This window comes from Cannabis sativa, chromosome 6, assembly GCF_029168945.1.
Source record: "Cannabis sativa cultivar Pink pepper isolate KNU-18-1 chromosome 6, ASM2916894v1, whole genome shotgun sequence".
Taxonomy (NCBI): Eukaryota; Viridiplantae; Streptophyta; class Magnoliopsida; order Rosales; family Cannabaceae; genus Cannabis; species Cannabis sativa.
This window is the reverse complement of record NC_083606.1, coordinates 74,140,504-74,160,727: the sequence shown is the minus strand read 5'-3', so window position 1 is coordinate 74,160,727 and position 20,224 is coordinate 74,140,504. Positions and strand designations below refer to the sequence as shown.

The 20,224-nt window shown below is 30.3% G+C and overlaps 5 protein-coding genes across 7 annotated transcripts; 3 read left to right on the top strand and 2 right to left on the bottom strand.

Moving 5' to 3' along the window:
- Positions 1-4,775: 4,775 nt before the first annotated feature.
- Positions 4,776-7,374, top strand: LOC133039526 (UPF0481 protein At3g47200-like). Its single transcript, XM_061118425.1, has 2 exons — positions 4,776-4,921; positions 5,457-7,374. Exons 1-2 carry the CDS (start codon positions 4,841-4,843, stop codon positions 6,810-6,812), a joined length of 1,437 nt encoding a protein of 478 aa, XP_060974408.1. The 5' UTR covers positions 4,776-4,840; the 3' UTR covers positions 6,813-7,374.
- Positions 7,375-9,788: 2,414 nt separating this feature from the next.
- Positions 9,789-13,444, top strand: LOC115700005 (uncharacterized). 3 transcript variants are annotated; one of them, XM_061117659.1, is made up of 5 exons: positions 9,789-10,333; positions 10,441-12,170; positions 12,278-12,616; positions 12,696-12,926; positions 13,271-13,444. In XM_061117659.1, exons 2-5 carry the CDS (start codon positions 11,550-11,552, stop codon positions 13,388-13,390), a joined length of 1,311 nt encoding a protein of 436 aa, XP_060973642.1. In that variant the 5' UTR covers positions 9,789-10,333; positions 10,441-11,549; the 3' UTR covers positions 13,391-13,444. The 3 variants fall into 3 exon arrangements, with proteins under 3 accessions (XP_060973642.1, XP_060973641.1, XP_060973640.1); XM_061117658.1 differs by having other exon boundaries at positions 9,789-11,207; positions 11,313-12,170; XM_061117657.1 differs by having other exon boundaries at positions 9,789-12,170.
- LOC133038950 (uncharacterized) lies at positions 13,431-15,736 on the top strand. The gene is made up of 5 exons (XM_061117660.1): positions 13,431-13,538; positions 13,638-13,936; positions 14,031-14,163; positions 14,307-14,797; positions 14,897-15,736. The coding sequence occupies exons 1-5, from the start codon at positions 13,446-13,448 to the stop codon at positions 15,090-15,092; spliced, it is 1,212 nt and encodes a 403-aa protein (XP_060973643.1). The 5' UTR covers positions 13,431-13,445; the 3' UTR covers positions 15,093-15,736.
- Positions 15,737-15,777: 41 nt separating this feature from the next.
- LOC133039441 (uncharacterized) lies at positions 15,778-16,552 on the bottom strand. The gene is made up of 3 exons (XM_061118351.1): positions 16,479-16,552; positions 16,111-16,327; positions 15,778-16,017 (listed from the first exon to the last, which is right to left on the bottom strand). Exons 1-3 carry the CDS (start codon positions 16,550-16,552, stop codon positions 15,778-15,780), a joined length of 531 nt encoding a protein of 176 aa, XP_060974334.1.
- Positions 16,549-19,245, bottom strand: LOC115700006 (uncharacterized). Its single transcript, XM_061118350.1, has 3 exons — positions 18,784-19,245; positions 17,148-18,321; positions 16,549-17,030 (listed from the first exon to the last, which is right to left on the bottom strand). The coding sequence occupies exons 1-3, from the start codon at positions 18,808-18,810 to the stop codon at positions 16,549-16,551; spliced, it is 1,683 nt and encodes a 560-aa protein (XP_060974333.1). The 5' UTR covers positions 18,811-19,245.
- Positions 19,246-20,224: the final 979 nt, after the last annotated feature.

Sequence of the window (20,224 nt, the reverse complement as noted above, 5' to 3'; positions counted from 1 at the left end):
TTAGTTTTGTTTTTAATTAGCCGGCTGAGTTATTGTGAAAGAAAAATTTAAGAAATATATGAGTGACTATTCAATGGTTACATTTTTATTGTAAATTATAAAAAATTAATTAATAATTATAATTAATTTAATTTTAAAATATAATTAATCTTAATTAAAATTGTATAAGATAATAAATTATTAGGTTACTTTCAGGTTACAAGTTATTTATTATTTATTTTTATTTTATTTCCAAATTAATCACAACCATTTAATAGTAATCCAATGGTTTAAAAAAATGTAACCATTAAAATCTCTTCCAATAATAATAATAATAATAATAATAATAATAATGGTGTGAGTGTATTTTTTTACATATGAATTTATGATATAGATATCTATCAATTGGGTGAAAGTGTGTTTTGATTTGTTATAACTTAATAATACAAACTTCAAATAAGATAATATAAAAAAAAAAATGTAAAAGAATATTAAATTAGCTATCACTTTTTCATTTATATATATAAGATGGGACAAGGAAAAAATTAAAGGCAAAAGATTCTAATCCCAATTCCAAATATGTGTTTAGTGCTATCTGTCATCATTAATTGATTATATACTCAACTTAAACATGTGAGAAAAATTAAACATTAAACAAAGACTAGTGACTTTAATTTAGAGTGTTGCTTCAACTTAATTAGAATAATTTATTATGCCAAGAAAAAAAAAAGGAAAAAATAACTTAAAATATTTGAGTGTGTGTGGCCGGTTAGGTAGACTTATATGGATTGGAAAAGAATTGAAAGATTAAAAAAATATTTTTTTTTGCTTTGGTATAATTACAAAATTAATTTTTTCAAAAAAAAAAAAAAGTTGGGTCGGATCAGATCCGATCCGTATAAGGCGGGTCGGATCAGATCCGATCCGAGTATCTAATCCAGCGGGGCAGATCCGTATATGACCTGGATTAGGTTGGATCAGAGTCGGATCAGATCCGACCCGCCCCATTGACATTCCTATTAATAGGAGGTATATTCCCACTAAAATTTTTCCTAAATAGGTGTAAATAACATCACCAATGAAATAAATATGCATGGATGCAATCCAACCACTACCTTTGATAAAGAAAAAAATATTAAAAAAAGACCATTATTAGGAGTCAATTTAATTAATTAACACTATGCATAATCATGCTTAGAAAAGTGAAAACTACCTTGTTGAAAAATTAAAGTAAAAAAAACAAATAATTAGGTGAAATGTCATATCAACTATATGAGAAAAATATAATACTAAAGCTTTTTTTTTTATCGTTTTATATATTTTTCCAAATTAAATCTTTAATAGGAGGTATATTCCCACTAAAATTTATCTCTATCATTTTAAATGATTTGTATTCTAAATATATATCGACTTTAATACGTTGTCCATATAAAAAATTTGATTTAGTGCTGCTTTAAAAAGTATTATATATGTATGAGATCGAACAAAGAATGTATGATTGAATAATTAATAAAATTTTGATAATTACATCATAGTTTTGGTGAGTTAGGATGAATTAGAAAAGAGTAATTTACGGTATAAATATTTAAGTTTAATTTTTAATTGTAGATTAATATTTAAATTTAATTTTTCACGGTAATAATACCTAAGTTATATTTCTATAGCATCCATAGATACTTGGCCAATATTAAGTGTTAAGTCAATAGCCATATTGACAGTTCCTGATTGGTCCACATAATCAAATTTATACTTTTTATTTGAAAAATAATTTAAATATACCAATTAAAAAAGACAAGCACATGCAGCTGGATGTGAAAGAGGTTCCGAGTGTGGGACTCTTTTTTCAATCCAATAATTAGTGCCTTGATTTGGTTTTCATGTGTGGTATAGTTCTTCCAAATAAAAAGGTCTCCGCAAACGTTATTTCTGAAAAAGTTATTTCGCGGATCCCAGTCCTGAAAGCAGTCTTGTGGAATGATCATCGAGTCCGGAAGGAAGTTTCCAAACTACTATCATGTCCACTCTGGGTTCAGTCTTCAGGAAAGCTAGCCTCACTCCTAAAGGGAGTTATAGTTGGCTAGTTGTCCATCCTAGAATGGAAATTCCGGATAGTCAACTCTAGCATGCTCTATCCTATCTAGAAGTGTCTTTAGCACGTATCCTTGGTCTGTAAGTTCGTAAGCTTATATATGTTCCCAGAGGCTCTGATACTTAAGCTAACGTGGAGACTTCGCTCAAAGAGGAATTAGTTAAGTTAGTTGTTTCTAAATATAACTTAACAACTTTGTTTCTTGCAGCCACCAACTTTAGGATCTTGATCCTAAAGCTATAAATACTACCTAGACTTGTTTTTTCAAAACATGAGATTCAAAACTTTGTTCAGAGGAGATTGAGAGTTTGAGAGAGAAAATATTGAGAGGTAAAGAGAGATGAAGAGAAAATAGAGAGATTGAGTTTGAGTTTTGTAAGAAAAATCTTCTGTACATGAAGAAGATTATTGGGTGTAAGTGTGAGAGTTGATACACTTAGTGAGAACTCAATAGAGAATCTCATCTCGACTGTATTATACATATTCTTACTCAATTAATAAAGAAGGATTTTGGTGGTGTTCAACGTACTAGAGAGTTATAGATTACATCGATTTATCAGACTTAAACCTATATATATTTTGATGTTGTTTTCTTTATTTTTCTACAATATTTGTTGTTTCTGGTTCTATGCAGTATTCTATTTGCTCATGTTTTACTTCCAATTGTATCGTTTTATTAATTTTGTCATTGCTAATCGTTTTGTTTAAAGTTTAATTATTTTGATTTTGTACTATTCGTGGTAATTTTCCCCATCATGACATACCTCTTTAATGACCCCTAATCTCATGATGATAAATTTATGGTCATGAATGACCCTTTTGTAGTAGTGTAATATTGTTGGTTCTTCAATATATTGATGGGGAAGTTCTTGTTTTATTTCTTTCAAAAAAAGTTCGACATTCCTTTCCCTAATAATATGCATATGCATGTTTGGTTGTATCGAGTTGGAGTATGGCTTTATTAAGTCAATTTAATATATTATGTGTTTTTTTTAATAGTATATTATATGTGTTTGTGTCACTTTCTTGAAAATTAACAAAACAACCAATTGTAAGGTGATAATCATAACTAATATGCTTAGTTTTGTTTTTAATTAGCCGGCTGAGTTATTGTGAAAGAAAAATTTAAGAAATATATGAGTGACTATTCAATGGTTACATTTTTATTGTAAATTATAAAAAATTAATTAATAATTATAATTAATTTAATTTTAAAATATAATTAATTTTAATTAAAATTGTATAAGATAATAAATTATTAGGTTACTTTCAGGTTACAAGTTATTTATTATTTATTTTTATTTTATTTCCAAATTAATCACAACCATTTAATAGTAATCCAATGGTTTAAAAAAATGTAACCATTAAAATCTCTTCCAATAATAATAATAATAATAATAATGGTGTGAGTGTATTTTTTTACATATGAATTTATGATATAGATATCTATCAATTGGGTGAAAGTGTGTTTTGATTTGTTATAACTTAATAATACAAACTTCAAATAAGATAATATAAAAAAAAAAATGTAAAAGAATATTAAATTAGCTATCACTTTTTCATTTATATATATAAGATGGGACAAGGAAAAAATTAAAGGCAAAAGATTCTAATCCCAATTCCAAATATGTGTTTAGTGCTATCTGTCATCATTAATTGATTATATACTCAACTTAAACATGTGAGAAAAATTAAACATTAAACAAAGACTAGTGACTTTAATTTAGAGTGTTGCTTCAACTTAATTAGAATAATTTATTATGCCAAGAAAAAAAAAGGAAAAAATAACTTAAAATATTTGAGTGTGTGTGGCCGGTTAGGTAGACTTATATGGATTGGAAAAGAATTGAAAGATTAAAAAAATATTTTTTTTTTGCTTTGGTATAATTACAAAATTAATTTTTTCAAAAAAAAAAAAACAAATTTCATGTCACTAACAAAATGACATCATAATTTTAAGAACTATATTAATTGGAAAAGCCAAATATTTATTCGATTTTAATTAATAACTTCATTATATATTTTAAGTCACTTACAAAAATACTAAAAAAAACATTAGTGTGCTAGCACTTAGAGATGCCACATTACTATTAGTATAATTAAGTATCGAATCTCACATAATTTAATTATATATTTATTATTAAATAAATTATGAGATTGTGTAGGTATATGGGACTGTACAGTTGAAGAGAGCTTAAATGAATTGATTGGTACTACCTATATCAATAAAGTACATCTTATTTTTTGGAAGCCCATCTGGAAAGAACTCCATAGTTAAGCGTGCTTGACTTGCGGTAAATTTAGGATGAGTGACCTTCTGGGGAGTTTTCTCAAGAAGTGTGCGAGTGAGGACAAAGTATACTGGAAACACCCGTGTTAGCTTGTAGGGTCAGTCATCACTCCATGAAGCAATCAAAAGTGACATACCCGTGTATAAGAGCCATTAGTTCGTGGGGGAAGGCCTAATAAAGGCTTGAAACGGGAATATTACATGATTAAATGTATTTTTAATCACAATACTTGTTGTGACTAAAAGTAAATTAGTACAACTTGTATCTAAATACCATATTATAGTTACAAATAACTTTTTGTTATGACTAAAAGTCACATTTAGTTACAAAGTAATTAGTCTCCAGCAATTCGCGATGTACAAATATACAATCAAGTTAAGTTATATCGAACACCTTATATATAAACCATTTTATATTTTCAAGTTAAGTTATATAAATAGAGTGCTTTAGAGAGAGCAAGAAAATTGTAATACCGGACACCATGGAAAAGAGAGAAGCTTCATCAAGTTCTTTTACCAAGTCTTCTAAGTCTCATCCAAAATTGCCAAATGAAAAAAATAAGGTAATATTTACTATTTCAATTAATTAATGGTTTTGTTTTATCTGGTCTTCAAGTTAATTTTCTAGGTATATCCTTAATTTGTTAAAGGAAAACATAATCATTTAATTATACTCTAATGTTATTTATCATACAATAATTTGTAACTTGGTCCAATAATTTTTTATAATAGAGAATTCTTTCAATTGATTTTAAAAAAATTACATCGTATGTTTTAAATTGTTTTTTTTATTCATTATTATTATTATTTTGAAGCTGTTTTAAAGTACTTTACTTTTTATACTCTAATTTTACAGAGTATTATTCATTATATTATGGTGTTAATAATATTTTTTTTTATATGTGGATGCATGTATATTTATATTTCATAAAATGTATTAAAAACATTGAAGAAAGTGAAACTTGAGTTAAGTATTTAAAAAAATGATATATGGTGTAATATAAAATATCGATTTATGAAATAATAGTAAAAAAATATGTAATTTTAATAATGTATTTTAAAAAATAAAATAGAACGTATGTTAATGATATGTCACAGGACTACTCGAAAATTATTATACGAGAATTTGAGAACTGGTCCAATCATCACACAATCTTTAGAGTCCCGAAAATGTTTCGAGACATAGACGAAAAAGCTTACACTCCTCAGCTAGTTTCCATTGGCCCTTTTCATTATGGCGAAAAAAGCTTGGAGGGAATGCAATCTCACAAGGAAAATTATTATTTCAAAAAGTTCCTTGACCGAACCGAAAAGAGTGAAGATGATCTCTCAAACTTCATTAAGCAAAGGTTTGATGTTGAGATTCTTCCTAAATATGCTGGTTTTATAGAACTTGATCTCAATGAATTTGTGCATATTATTCTCATTGATGCTTGCTTCATATTTGAGCTCTTATGCTCTTGTTGGAAAAAAGATGAAATGGACAATGATTACATATTGAGAACTCCATTGTTTTTTGGAACAATAAAACTTGACTTAATGATGCTTGAGAATCAAATTCCATTCTTTTTTCTTGATGAGCTATATGAATTTTCTAGGCCATTAAATTATCCTCCCACTCCTTCATCTAACCCTAATCCTACTCCAAGTTGTGATCTAAAATTAGAGATATCATCAAGTGATGATCATGTAGTGCCATCATTTATGAATCTTTCCCTTTGTTTCTTTGGTCTTAATTTTAATACCTTCCTTGACAAAACCGCCGTAAAACACTTCACTGACTTGCATAGAAGGTCTTGGATTCCGATAAAAGAAGATTATTATTATTCGAAAACAATTGATAATAACAAAGAAAATGTCACCACTACTCTCTTTTATGCGACAAAATTAGACCAAGCAGGTATTGATTTCGCTCCACCACCACCAAAACAAGACGCGGTTGTTAAGGTGTATTTGCATGAAAGATGGTATACTAAATTCTTGCCATTTCTTAGTTCTTGCAAGCTTCAACTTCCGGTGTTGAAAATACAAGATAATACACAAAATATTATGCGAAACATAATCGCGATGGAGCAATGTCTACCTGATTCGGGAAAAAAGACACCATTTTGCAATTATGTCTCGCTAATAAATAAGCTCATTAATACTGAGGAAGATGTAGCCCTTTTGATCGAGAAGAATGTCATCGAAAACCATCTTGGAAGTACTATATGTGCGACTGACATGATCAACAATCTTTGTCAAAATATGACCCTTGCAACATTTATGTACTCTAAAGAATACTATGACATAAACAAGTTCTATAATGTTTGGTACAATCGTGCTAAGGCAACTCTCATAAGGATTTACTTTAACGATGTTTGGACAACAAGTTCAACTTTTGTTGCAGTTATGATCGTCATCTTCACAACAATTTCAACCATTGATTCGATTTGGTCGTTACTTGAAAAGTAACCTAGCTAAATCACTTTTGCTCATTATAAAATTAGAGCATTAATTTTTATTCTTGTAAATTGTTGAAAAGAAAAAAACTATTAGCTATATGTGTTTGCTTTATTTTTCATTATAATCAGATTGTGCTACTTATATGTATCCGTCTTAATTTGTTTGTCAAAATTAGTACCCTTTTTTAGACGTTGAATGTACTTGAGTTTGGCAACTATTTTATTCTGTTCTTGAGTTTGGAGTTTTCGTTTCTTATCACAATGCTCTTTGTTTTGAAAAAAAAAATAATAAAAATAGTGGTAAATATATAACGTCCCTGCTTCCAATTTTTATTGGGCCCTTACCTACAAAGTAACACGAGTGTTTTCAGCGTGCTTACTGTGGAATTCTTTCATGATGAGCTACCAAAAAATAAGATGTACATTGTTGATATAGAAAGTACCAATCAATTCATTTAAACCATCTGATTAACTATATATAGTCTCATTTAAGCCCTCTTCAACTACACGGTCTCAGAATCATGACACTTGACATTTTCCAAGCGGTGTGAAATTGTACAACTTACCGGATATTTTTCCTTACGAATTACTCGACTACTCACTGTCACAAATTTTGTATATTTATATCCTAATTAATTTTTAGATGCTTCTGTCATCTATTATTGTAAAGAGATTGACACTTATTTCTCTAATGGTATATACTTCAAATATACATTTAATTTATGCTATTATTACATTAAATTGATGATTATTGACAATAGTACATTTGTATTACAATGTATTACATTCATTATAACATTAATGAAATTGAAAAATAAATTTAAATAAAGTGGATCGACATTAAGTTCATTCTAATATCAACATGTCTTACAAATTTCGATTTATTAAATGATATAAAAAATTGCTAACCGATCAAAAAATTTTATATTGGTATAATCGTATCGGTACACCTTAATGTGTCAAATAACGCTTTAATATTAAATTGCCAATTATTGATGGAAAACATATGTAAAACATTTGTGTTAGAATATATCTACATTGAGTGTTGCTTTATCAATACAATTTAAAATATTATTAATTGTGGGTGCATGGGGTTAACATAGCATTTACCTTAAAAAACACAACAAATCATTATTAGGTGAGATATCATATTAATTATCTAACTAATGAATTAATAATTGCCTTTTCCTTTTTGATCGAGCATAACATATGGGATTAATCATTGACCATTTAACCATGCAGTACAAAAAAAATATTACCTTTATTTATAATTTTTTTAATCACAACATAAATTTTTTGAGAATTAAATATGACTTTTCATCACAACAAAATGTTACTTGTAACTAAAATATAGTATTTAGATGTAAATTGTTACTGATTTAATTTTAATAATATAATTTTGACATATAATAATATAAATTTTAATCAAAATAATATAATGAAAGCAAATAAAAATGTTCGAGTAACTTCGATATCAATAATCTCATTATCCATGTTTAATATTATATTAATGTAGCGCATATTATGAGTAGTTAGTGAATTTTATATTATTTATTAAATCATAATATATATAACTCGATATTAAATTACTCTAATAAATTAATAACGATATGCATTTTACCTTTTATAATGCTTGATACATGTAACTCTTAATATTATTATCTCTTATATTCTAATTTAATATTTGTTAGAGACTTATAATTACTATAACTTACAAGAGTATACTTAATCTTTTTTCTTATTTTATTGTTATATTCTTTTGTCTTTATAAAGACTTTCTTGTATAGAATTGATCAATTTCAAATGAACCCTAGCCTTTTTTTCCTAAATAGGTGTAAATAACATCACCAATGAAATAAATATGCATGGATGCAATCCAACCACTACCTTTGATAAAGAAAAAAATATTAAAAAAAGACCATTATTAGGAGTCAATTTAATTAATTAACACTATGCATAATCATGCTTAGAAAAGTGAAAACTACCTTGTTGAAAAATTAAAGTAAAAAAAACAAATAATTAGGTGAAATGTCATATCAACTATATGAGAAAAATATAATACTAAAGCTTTTTTTTTATCGTGTTATATATTTTTCCAAATTAAATCTTTAATAGGAGGTATATTCCCACTAAAATTTATCTCTATCATTTTAAATGATTTGTATTCTAAATATATATCGACATTAATTACAATACATTTCCTAATTAATAGAAATTATAAATATATTAAAAAAAAAATAAAAAATCCTATATCCATACATGGCAAATATCATCCTTATTACTTAACCAATTAATACCAAGTAATTATTAATTTATTAAGTGTAATAATTTAAAATTAAGATTACAAGTATAATAAAATTTAAATTATGAAATTATATGTGTATAATTTTAAATTATAAAAAATTTTGGTATAAAATTTTAAATAATTTAAGTGCAAAAAAATAAATTGCTTAAAGATCCTTATATAGTAATAAATTACAAAAAATTAATTAATAATTATAATTAATTTAATTTTAAAATATAATTAATCTTAATTAAAATTGTATAAGATAATAAATTATTAGGTTACTTTCAGGTTACAAGTTATTTATTATTTATTTTTATTTTATTTCCAAATTAATCACAACCATTTAATAGTAATCCAATGGTTTAAAAAAATGTAACCATGATAGTTACAATAAAAATGTAACCATTGAAATCTCTTCCAATAATAATAATAATAATATAATAATAATAATAATAATAATAATAATAATAATAATAATGGTGTGAGTGTATTTTTTTACATATGAATTTATGATATAGATATCTATCAATTGGGTGAAAGTGTGTTTTGATTTGTTATAACTTAATAATACAAACTTCAAATAAGATAATATAAAAAAAAATGTAAAAGAATATTAAATTAGCTATCACTTTTTCATTTATATATAGAGATTTTACACCTCATGTCAAAATTGACACCTTTTTTACATTTTTATCCTTACACGGTTTTTTAAACATTTTTAACTTTTACATTTTTCAATTTTACTTTTCAAAAAGTTTAATAATTACAATTTTACCTTTTCCCTTCTTCCTTACACACGTACACGCACGCCACCTCATAAATCCTTTCTTTTTTTTTTTTTTGAATTTTTCATCTACCTTATTCAGCCACTCTTCAAACAGAGCTTCCCACGATCACCATTATCAAGCCCTAACCAATTTTTTCTTCCCACGATCACCTTCTCCAAGCCCTCACCCACGTTTTCCTCAACCTACATTGTCTTCCTCCTCTATTTTTTCTCTATATAAATGGCAACCACTAGAAGTGGTTCGAAATCACCATCTCCGGCGAAGAAAGTTTCTAAAAAATCGAAGAAGGCTCCAGCTGTTACTTCCAAAGTCGAACCTAAAATGGGGTTAAAAAAAATTGCTAAAAATTTAGTGGCTGATGTTCCAGAGACATCGGCCTCTAAGAAAAGAGCCCTTCCTGTTAAAGTAGATGCTCCTAAGACTAAGAGAGCAAAAATTTCCAAGTCTGCACGCGATGTAAGTTTCTCTTTGTTGTTTTTAAATTTTTCTTTAGTTTTTTTCTGGTTGTTTTATTTCTGGTGTTACATTTGATGATTTAAAGTTTTCCCCATTTTTTGTTCTAGGTTTCCTCAGATTCCGATTTTGAGGATGAAGTGCATGGTGAGGACCAAAAGCCCAAAGTTGAATCAAAGGTAATTTAAATTTGCTTGGTTTCATTTTATTGTGTTAATTTTTACATGAGCTTTTTAGGTCACTGGTTTAGGTGTTTATTAGGATGTTTTTATGTTTTTTTGGTGTTCTTTATGTATTTCTGTCATGTATTGTGGTTGATGTTGTTTTGTTGTTTTTATTCAGTTGTTGTTTGGTTGTTGAAAAAAAACCCAGTTCAATTCGTATTTTGTCACAGTTTTGAATTGCTTTTCCCCATTGGTTGGTTATATGTTTTTTGTGAATTTGTTTTCGGTTGTTTTACACACTATTGGTATTGAAAAGCATTTTACTAATTTCAATTGCAACCAGATCTTTCAGTTTATTCTTTAGTTTTGTATATGTTTATTGTCAGTTTTTTCTCGGTTGTTTGTCACACTACTATTATCGACTACCATTTTCGAAATTTCATAACAACGAGTTTGTACAGTGTTGTTTTTATTTTAGTTGTTTATATTTTTTTGAAAGTTGTTTATCTCTTACATTTATCATACTGTAAGGGTTTAGGAAAACGTTGTTTTTAGGTTTTTTATTGGCTGTAATTTGGTTACTACATTTTCATATATTCATTGTTATTGTATCTAAGATTTGTTGCTTTTGTTTTTCTTTTTTGTTGCAGGTCCATGCTAGGACCTCAGTGAAGGTTGAAGGATTTGACCTACCAAAGAAAAATCCTGCTAAGGTGTCTTTTTTTTAAAAAAAAAATATTATTTTTATTATTTGTTTTCTATTTTTTTTTTAGTTTTTTTTGTTTTTGTCCTGATTTATTTTGTTTATATTGCTACAGGAATGGGATTATATATATGACCAGAAGAATCTGTTCATTGCTAAAGCCTTTTCCACTGCTACTTTCCAGGTGATAGAGAACATTAAATCTTGTCTTTCAGATGTACAGCTTGAAATCTTTTCAAAAACCTGTTTTGGTCATTTCCTTGACCTTCCCGATTTTAAAGTTCAACCCCAAGTGTTTCATGGGTTGTTGCTCCGAGAGGTTCAGCAACCTAATGATGCTGAGTTGTGGGTTATGATACGCGGTGTTAGGCTTAGGTTTAGCATTGAGGAATTTGCATTGATTACTGGGTTAGACTGTGAAGGTGACTGTAGTGTCTTAGATTTTAAGCAAGAGGTTAATAGTCTTTGTGAAAGATATTGGCCAACTTCGTCCTCTATCACTAAGGAATCTGTTAGGGAATGTTTTACCACCAAGAGGTGGGGTGATTCTGATGAGGATGCTGTGAAGTTGGCAGTTTTGTATTTCGTGGAGTGGTTCTTGCTTAGTGGCACTAAGCATAAAAATGTACCCAAGTCTATTTTAGATGTTGTAGATAGTGGGAGGTACAATGAATTTGCTTGGGGCCGGAGTTCTTTTGAATTGACTATTTCCTCATTGAAGGGTAAGCTTGATAGTTGGGTTGAGGGGGTTAGGAAGGCAAAGAGTTCGGGAAAGAGGCCGAGTGTTTTTTACACTTTGATTGGTTGTCCTCATGTTCTTCAAGTTTGGTTCTACGAGTGTTGTAAGTACATGAAAGGTAAGTACTGCCAAAAGGAAAGCTCTCGTATTCCAAGGATCACTCAGTGGACATGCAATAGTCAACCTACTTTCAAAGTTTTGAAGACTACTATCTTTGATGTTTCCAAAGATAAGGTATATCTGTTTGTTGTAATTTGGTTTTTCAGTAGTTGTTTTTGTGTTGTTTTTTATTATTATTAATCTTTATAATTGAAATTTTAATTTTGGTGTTTTTTGATCAGCTGCAACTTTCAAATATGAGGCCCACGGCTGGTGAGTTCAAAGCTTTGAAACTGAGCAGTTTCAAGTTCGACACCGACTTCAACTCTTACAAGAGTCTTCCTGTCCCCGAAGAGCCAACTGTTGCTCAGAGTGACATTTCTGTCAAGCTTGAGGCCTTTTCTGAGAAATTTCATGGGTTGGAGGTCAAGATCGATTCGTTGCATACTTCCCAACAGAAGATTTCATCTGATTTGGTTGAGTTGAAAGAGTTTGTGTCTGCACAGTTTGTTTCTTTTGGTGCTCAGATGGCTTCAATGCAGACACAGTTTTCTACTGTTTTTGCCGATTCCTATGCCAAGGTATTTTAGTTTTTCAATAGTTGTTTTTCGGTTTTTTTTAAGTTGTTTTATACTAATTTAATATGTAATTTCAATATAGGAAAAAGGCAGTGACTCTTCCAATGATGATGATGGAGGTGGTGATGAAGCAGATTTTGATTTAAATGAATCTGAAGAAACTGATGAAAATGAAGAAGAGAATGTTATGGGTGATGACGAAGGGGAGGGTAGTGAAGGTGAAGAGAAGGATGATCAAGCCGATGAAGATTCTGACTCAAAAGAAAAAAATGATAATGGCAGTGATGATGATGCCACTGATAGTGAGGAGAAGGTAGATAAGTAGACAATGTAACTAGGTTTTAGTTACTTTGTGTGGTTTATTTTGTTGTAAGTCCGTTTTAGGTAGTGCTCTTGTAATTCTATGTTATTGTTATGTCTCTTGTTATGTTTTATTTTTCAGAAATTTGCAACTATTTTCAGACTATTTATTTGTATTTATTATGTTATTTATATGGCTGTGTTTGTAGATTTTGTTGTTCGGAATTTATTGTTGGTCTTATTATTTTACTTGTTGTTTTTATTTTGTTATGTAGTTTTTTTTTAGTTGTTGAAGTATTTCACAAAAAATAACTTCACTTTTTTCCATTTTCTTTTTCCTTTATTTTCTGTATCAAGAATTTCGTTGATTTCAATGACGGCCCTACTCAAATAGATGTTGAGGCTACTGTTCAGTCCGGGGTAAAAGCAGTTGAGCTTATGGTAATGTTGCTTTTGTGTTGTTTTTTGGTTGTGTAAAGGTTGTTATTTTTTAACCATGCTCTAATTCCTTTTTAATACCATATATAAACAGATGTCCTCAGATGGAATTGGTGGTGATCCTTGTAAACAGATTTCAGTTTCTGAAAATGTTGAGGTTACGGATCGTCGTCTTGTTTGTTTTGAGGTATATTTTTTTTTTTTTTTGGTTGTTTTTTAGTTTCTTCATACTTTTTGTGTTTAACACTGTCTATTTTCTTTCATTTTTGTGGAAAAAATATATTAGATGGGTGCAACAGGTCTCAATGTTGATTCTAACATTGAACTTGAAGATGACCCAATTCCCGTTGAAGAAACTCCTCTTGTTGACAAGAGGAAATCTAAGAAACCCATAGCGCTGACGTCTCCGTTTATGGAGTATGACTCTTCCATTTCTAGTTCTAAAGATGGTTCTGGTTATGGAGTTGTTAAGTATGTGGCTGGGTTGTGTCCTCTCGATGATAAGATTGGTGAAGATGTAGAACATAAAGACGAGATTGATTTTGACTTGTGGCTTGGTGAAGGACGCCGATCGAAGAAAGATCCGTAAGTGTTTATTTTCAGCACTTTTGTTGTGTTTTTGTATTTTTTGTTTTTTACTTTACTATTTATGTTTCACTTTTTTTTTAAAAAATGTTAGGCATGATAAGGAGAAGGTTTACTTGAAGGGTAAGGATAAGATTGTTCCCCCTTTTCGTTTTGGCGTGGAAGATGTTGCAACCAAGATGTGGTTCCACAAGCTTGCATATCCTGGCCAATGTTTGACTAATTCTGTAAGTTAATTTATTTTTTCTTTTGATTTTTTTCAAAAATTTCAGTCTATAGTTTTATTCATGTTGTTTGTTGGTTGTTTTTTAGTTGTTGAAATATAATTCATTTTCTGATTTTCCAACATTTATCATTTTTTATTGTTCAGCATCTGGACATCATTTTTTACTATCTACGTAAAAAAGGAAAGTATGCAAAGGAGCCAAAGGTTAAGTTCACAACCACCGATTGCTTATTCTTCAAAACCATTCATGCTTTGTATGAAAAATTTATTGCACAGAAAAAAAATCTTTCTTTGATAACTGCCCAGCATGCCATTGCTGATTATATAAGAGGTAGAAAAATGTTATGTGGTTCCCCTTGGCATTTGTGCGATCATGTTTTCTTTATCATCCATATGGAGACTGAATCACATTGGATTCTTGGTCGATTGAATATTGAGGAAAGGCGTGTGTACATGTACAACTCCTTGTCGACTGCTATGAAAGATAGTGCTGCTATCAAAGCTTGTCAGCCATTTGCGGTGTTGTTTCCCCACTTTTTTGCTTTGTTTGATGAGTTCAAAAAGGAAAACAAACCGGTTTGTTTAGACCCTTTCGAAGTTGTTAAGGTTGATGGTTTGCCTCAACAAACCTCGAAGTAAGTTGTTTTTATTTTTATTTTCAAATGTTTTTAAAATTTGTAATGTTATTTTCCTTTTCTAAGTTTTTCTGCTGTTGTTTTTTGGTTGTTTTGCAGTGACTGTGGTTGTTTCGTTGCATCGTTCGCCGAATACTTTATTGATATGAAACCGATTCCTCCCATATTTGATGTTGAGAAACACCGTGATAGGCTTGCTGTGTTGTTCTATAAGTATGCTCGCATGAAAGAAGTGGAATTTATTGATAGTGAAGATGAGGCTCCTCCAAAGGGTCCAAAGAAGAATTTGTCTTAGTTATCTATTGGTTGTTGTTGGAAATACTACTTTTTTTTTATGTAGCTTTTGTTTTTTCTATTACCAGATTATGTTCATAATCATAGACAAGTTGTTGTTTCTATTATGTTTTTTTTCTTAATTGGAATTGGTTTTTAATTTGTTCATATTTTTGGATTTTTAATCTTTATATTTACTCTTACTCATGACAGCATACTATTAACAACCTTATTACAACCATCTGATAAACAACTAAATTGCATTTGTAATCACTTTATGTAGTTTATTTTTCCTTCTTATTAATTTCAACCTTCTTCCACTCATTTAATTAGTTATCTATAATATTTGATGTTCTTTTGTATATTAATGATAATAATACCAATTCCCTATTATCAATATCTCTCCACATAAAAAATCACAATAAAAAAATGTATGTAACAACCAATCGTAATATGCAGTATGTGTTTTCTAAATGTTTTAATATAGTTGTTTTTTGGTTGATGTGTAGTTGTTTCCACTTCTATGCTGTAATTCTTCTGCAGGTCTTTTTGTTATGTCCCTTTTGTCCACACTTGCCACACTTGTTTTGTTTCTTTGTTTCCCAAGCTGCTGCCATTCTTCTTTTCCTCGGCCTTCCGTACTTGATTCTCTCCTTTGGAGGCAACACTATGATTTCTTCAAAAAAATCTCGGAAGTTCCCATTCTCTTACGTTTCCAACCGGGTATACCGTTTCTTCATATGTTTGCGGCCATGCTTTTGATGTGTAGTATTGTGCACGTAGTTGTATGTGTTTATGTTCAAGTCCTTCATGACGGCGATCGCATGGTTACATGGCATTTCATCTTTTTGAAATCTATTGCATGTGCACGTCTTCTCCTTCAAGTTTACTATTCTTGTTCTGTCTTCATCTATCACCTCAAACAGGTTCTGGTTTGCTGGTTTCACCTGCAAGTTTTAAACCAACTTTAAAACAACCAAAAAACTATGCAAACACAACTGTTTTAATTTTACTTTATGCGAACGATAATCTGAACTTACTGTTAGTCGCAATGACTGTACATAGTTCCCTATGAGTTTTTTCTCAGATGATGGTGTCAGCCTTGTTGTGCATTTTTGTGCCTCCTTTCTATTATTGTATGTCCACTCTTGCATTTGTGCCCTCAAGCACTCCATTAATGTTGTCACTGGTGTTTCCCTTGCTGCTAAATTTGCTGAGTTCAGTGCCTCAGCTATGTTTGATGTCATGGTAGAGTACCTACAATTTGGACAGCTTCGTCATAGTTCTACTTTTGGAAAAAACTCAAACGCAACGCAAAAACAACGCAAATACAACGCTATAAATAGGTGAACATATCATTAATTTTATCCTCCTTATTAGTTTTCACCTGTTGTTTTCTGAATGATACCTTGACCATTTTTCATGGCCAATTTTCTCCAGGTACGGTCTTATGCGCTTATCCAAGTTGTCTAGCTCCCTCATATGGAATTCAAACTCCATTTCTGTGTAAGCTTTTGCAGCTGCAAAGAATGGCACTCTGAAATGCTTTGCATTTTTCTTGAATTTTGTTTTGAGGTTCGACAAGAGGTGGAAGATGCAAAAGAGCCATGTGTTATTTCAGGGAACACTTTCCTAGTTGCTTTGATGATGCTTTCATGTCTGTCTGATATTAGGCATTGACATTCTCGAACCCCGAATGCTTCTCTTATTTTTTTTAAGAACCACTCCCACGATTTATCGTTCTCAGAATCAACTATGCAGTATGCTAGTGGAAAAATTTTAGATTCTGCATCTTGTGTGTTGGCAGTGAGCAACGTGCCTCCATACGCGGCCTTTAGGAATGTACCGTCTACCACGATGATTGGTTTGCAGTTTGGCCAACCTTTTATAGCAGCATTCAATGCAACAAATGCATATTTGAAACTGTCATCATCATCTTTCTCTATGTCTATTAATGTTCCTGAATTTTAATCAAACAGGATTGTTTCAAACAACATGTACTCAACGAAATAACAACTCAAAAACAACTGTTTTTCCACAAATATTATCAAAGTAAAATTTTTAAATTTTTTTTTACCTGGATTTGTTTTCTGTAGCATGTACAGGTATCTAGGCAAGAGATTGTACGACTCTTTAGCATTTCCATGTAGCTGGGTTTGTGCTCGCTCTTTACTACGCCATGCTTTCATGTAATTCATCTTTATTCCGTATTTGTCTTTCATTTCTGTCTTTATGTCTGCAGGGCTGCACTTTGTTTTCAGGTTCAAGAATTTTGGTTTTACAAAGTCTGCTATCAACTTTGATGTAGCTTGTCGTTGATCTCCAAATCTTATTGTAACTGCACATGTGTGTTCTTCTTCGTAGCTCCTTATTATGAATGTTTCTGTGTTTCCATTTTTTGTAGCCTTTAAACTCCATTTGCAGTTTGTGTCCAAACACACTATGTTGTATTCTTTTGTGCAAGATTTCACTACTTTGTATTGAAATGTCTTCTTGATTGCAAAGTAGCATAGTGTACTTATCAATGTTTCTTTGTCCTTGTAAATTTGCCCCTTCTCTATTGTTTCATGTCGTTTGTCATTGATGATCATCATTTCTGTGTTGTCCACTTCCTCTTCTTCTTCCTGGTTGTTTTCTAGTTGCTGTACCATTTCTGCAGCCACAAGCTTTGCATAGTCGGTGAAGTCAAAATCTTCATCTACTGCTGTAGTTTTTTCTCTGTTGTTGTCTGGTTGTTGTATGGTTGATTCTGATGACACTGTTACTGTTTCTAGGAAAAATGCATCAACTTCACCAGATCCCATCGTCTGCGCAGATAGTTGTTGCTTGGAAGTTGTTGCCGTGTTGTTTCCAGGTTGCTGCAAGTCTTCCTGTGCTGCGTTGTTCTCATACGATTCCATGATCATATTGTTCCACACCATTGTTTGGTTAGGTGGTGCCGTGTTACTGGTTTTGTTCACACACAATGGGTACCTTGTGAAATCAACCTCCTTCGTTAATAGCTTTATGTAGAACAACAGACTTTTGTCATCCTTGATTTGTAGTGGTTGGCCTCCTTCCTTCAGTTGATATTTCAGTTGTAGTTGTGTTGATTCATGGTTGCATTGGAGTTCTTCCATCATTATTCTCATTAGTTCCTCAAAAGTGCACTTGGTCGAAATTAATTCTCCACTTGATTCATAATCAACATAGTTTCTGTTGTCATCCCAATGCCCATTGCTCTGCACCAATATTTGTAATGGTTCCGTTTCCTGAAATAATGTAAATTATTTACTTGGTTCAGTTTTTGTAGTTGCAAACAACTATTTTAATCTGTCAAAACAACCAATAAACAACTATTTCCAACAATAACTTATGCATCTAACACTTTCATCTGACCGACTATTTATATAGGTTAAATCAACTATCAAACAACTATTTCAAAACTGATCACCAATTAATAACAGTAGATTCATATTTTCCAGTTTCTAGATCCCAAACAACTATTATTCCACTGTAAAACAACTTGTAAACAACAGTTTCAGAATAAAACACTGTAGCAACTATTTATATGCCTTAATGTTTATTTTCATGCAAACCGTTGTTGTTTTTTTCTCAGATTCATCAATATTTCATTATTTTTTCAATTTAATCCGGTTTTCATCAATTAATATCAAATTTCTATTCATCTACACTAAAATTTTTTTTGCACGTTCATGAAAAAATTTGTTTACCTTCAATTCTCCTTCTGATTCAATCATGGGTGAGTTTCTTTGATTTCCAGCTCTCCTTCTACTCGGTTCTTCTCCTCTGATCGCGATTTCTTTGTTCAATGATTGTTGTTTTTGAGTTTTTTTTGTACATCAATGGAGGTTTCCTGGTTTTTTTTTTTCCCTTTTCGTTTTTGATTTTGGATTTTCGGGATTCAGCTGGTTTCCTAGGAGTTCTACATTTTTTTAGATTTTGATTTTGCTGGATTTGGAAGAAAAATGGTTGAGATTGGGTTGTTGGGGTTGGATCGCTGGGTCACGAAGAAGCTGCGGCTGTTTGGAAGAAAAATGGTTGAGAATGGTGGTTTCCGTTTTCTCAGCCGGTATTTTTGTAATTACCAACTTTTTAGTTTCCACTTTTGTTTATTTCCTTTTTTAGGGCCATAAATGTAAATTTCATCTATTTTTGGTCTATAATAGAAAAAATCTCTTATATATATAAGATGGGACAAGGAAAAAATTAAAGGCAAAAGATTCTAATCCCAATTCCAAATATGTGTTTAGTGCTATCTGTCATCATTAATTGATTATATACTCAACTTAAACATGTGAGAAAAATTAAACATTAAACAAAGACTAGTGACTTTAATTTAGAGTGTTGCTTCAACTTAATTAGAATAATTTATTATGCCAAGAAAAAAAAAAGGAAAAAATAACTTAAAATATTTGAGTGTGTGTGGCCGGTTAGGTAGACTTATATGGATTGGAAAAGAATTGAAAGATTAAAAAAATATTTTTTTTTGCTTTGGTATAATTACAAAATTAATTTTTTCAAAAAAAAAAACAAATTTCATGTCACTAACAAAATGACATCATAATTTTAAGAACTATATTAATTGGAAAAGCCAAATATTTATTCGATTTTAATTAATAACTTCATTATATATTTTAAGTCACTTACAAAAATACTAAAAAAAACATTAGTGTGCTAGCACTTAGAGATGCCACATTACTATTAGTATAATTAAGTATCGAATCTCACATAATTTAATTATATATTTATTATTAAATAAATTATGAGATTGTGTAGGTATATGGGACTGTACAGTTGAAGAGAGCTTAAATGAATTGATTGGTACTACCTATATCAATAAAGTACATCTTATTTTTTGGAAGCCCATCTGGAAAGAACTCCATAGTTAAGCGTGCTTGACTTGCGGTAAATTTAGGATGAGTGACCTTCTGGGGAGTTTTCTCAAGAAGTGTGCGAGTGAGGACAAAGTATACTGGAAACACCCGTGTTAGCTTGTAGGGTCAGTCATCACTCCATGAAGCAATCAAAAGTGACATACCCGTGTATAAGAGCCATTAGTTCGTGGGGGAAGGCCTAATAAAGGCTTGAAACGGGAATGTTACATGATTAAATGTATTTTTAATCACAATACTTGTTGTGACTAAAAGTAAA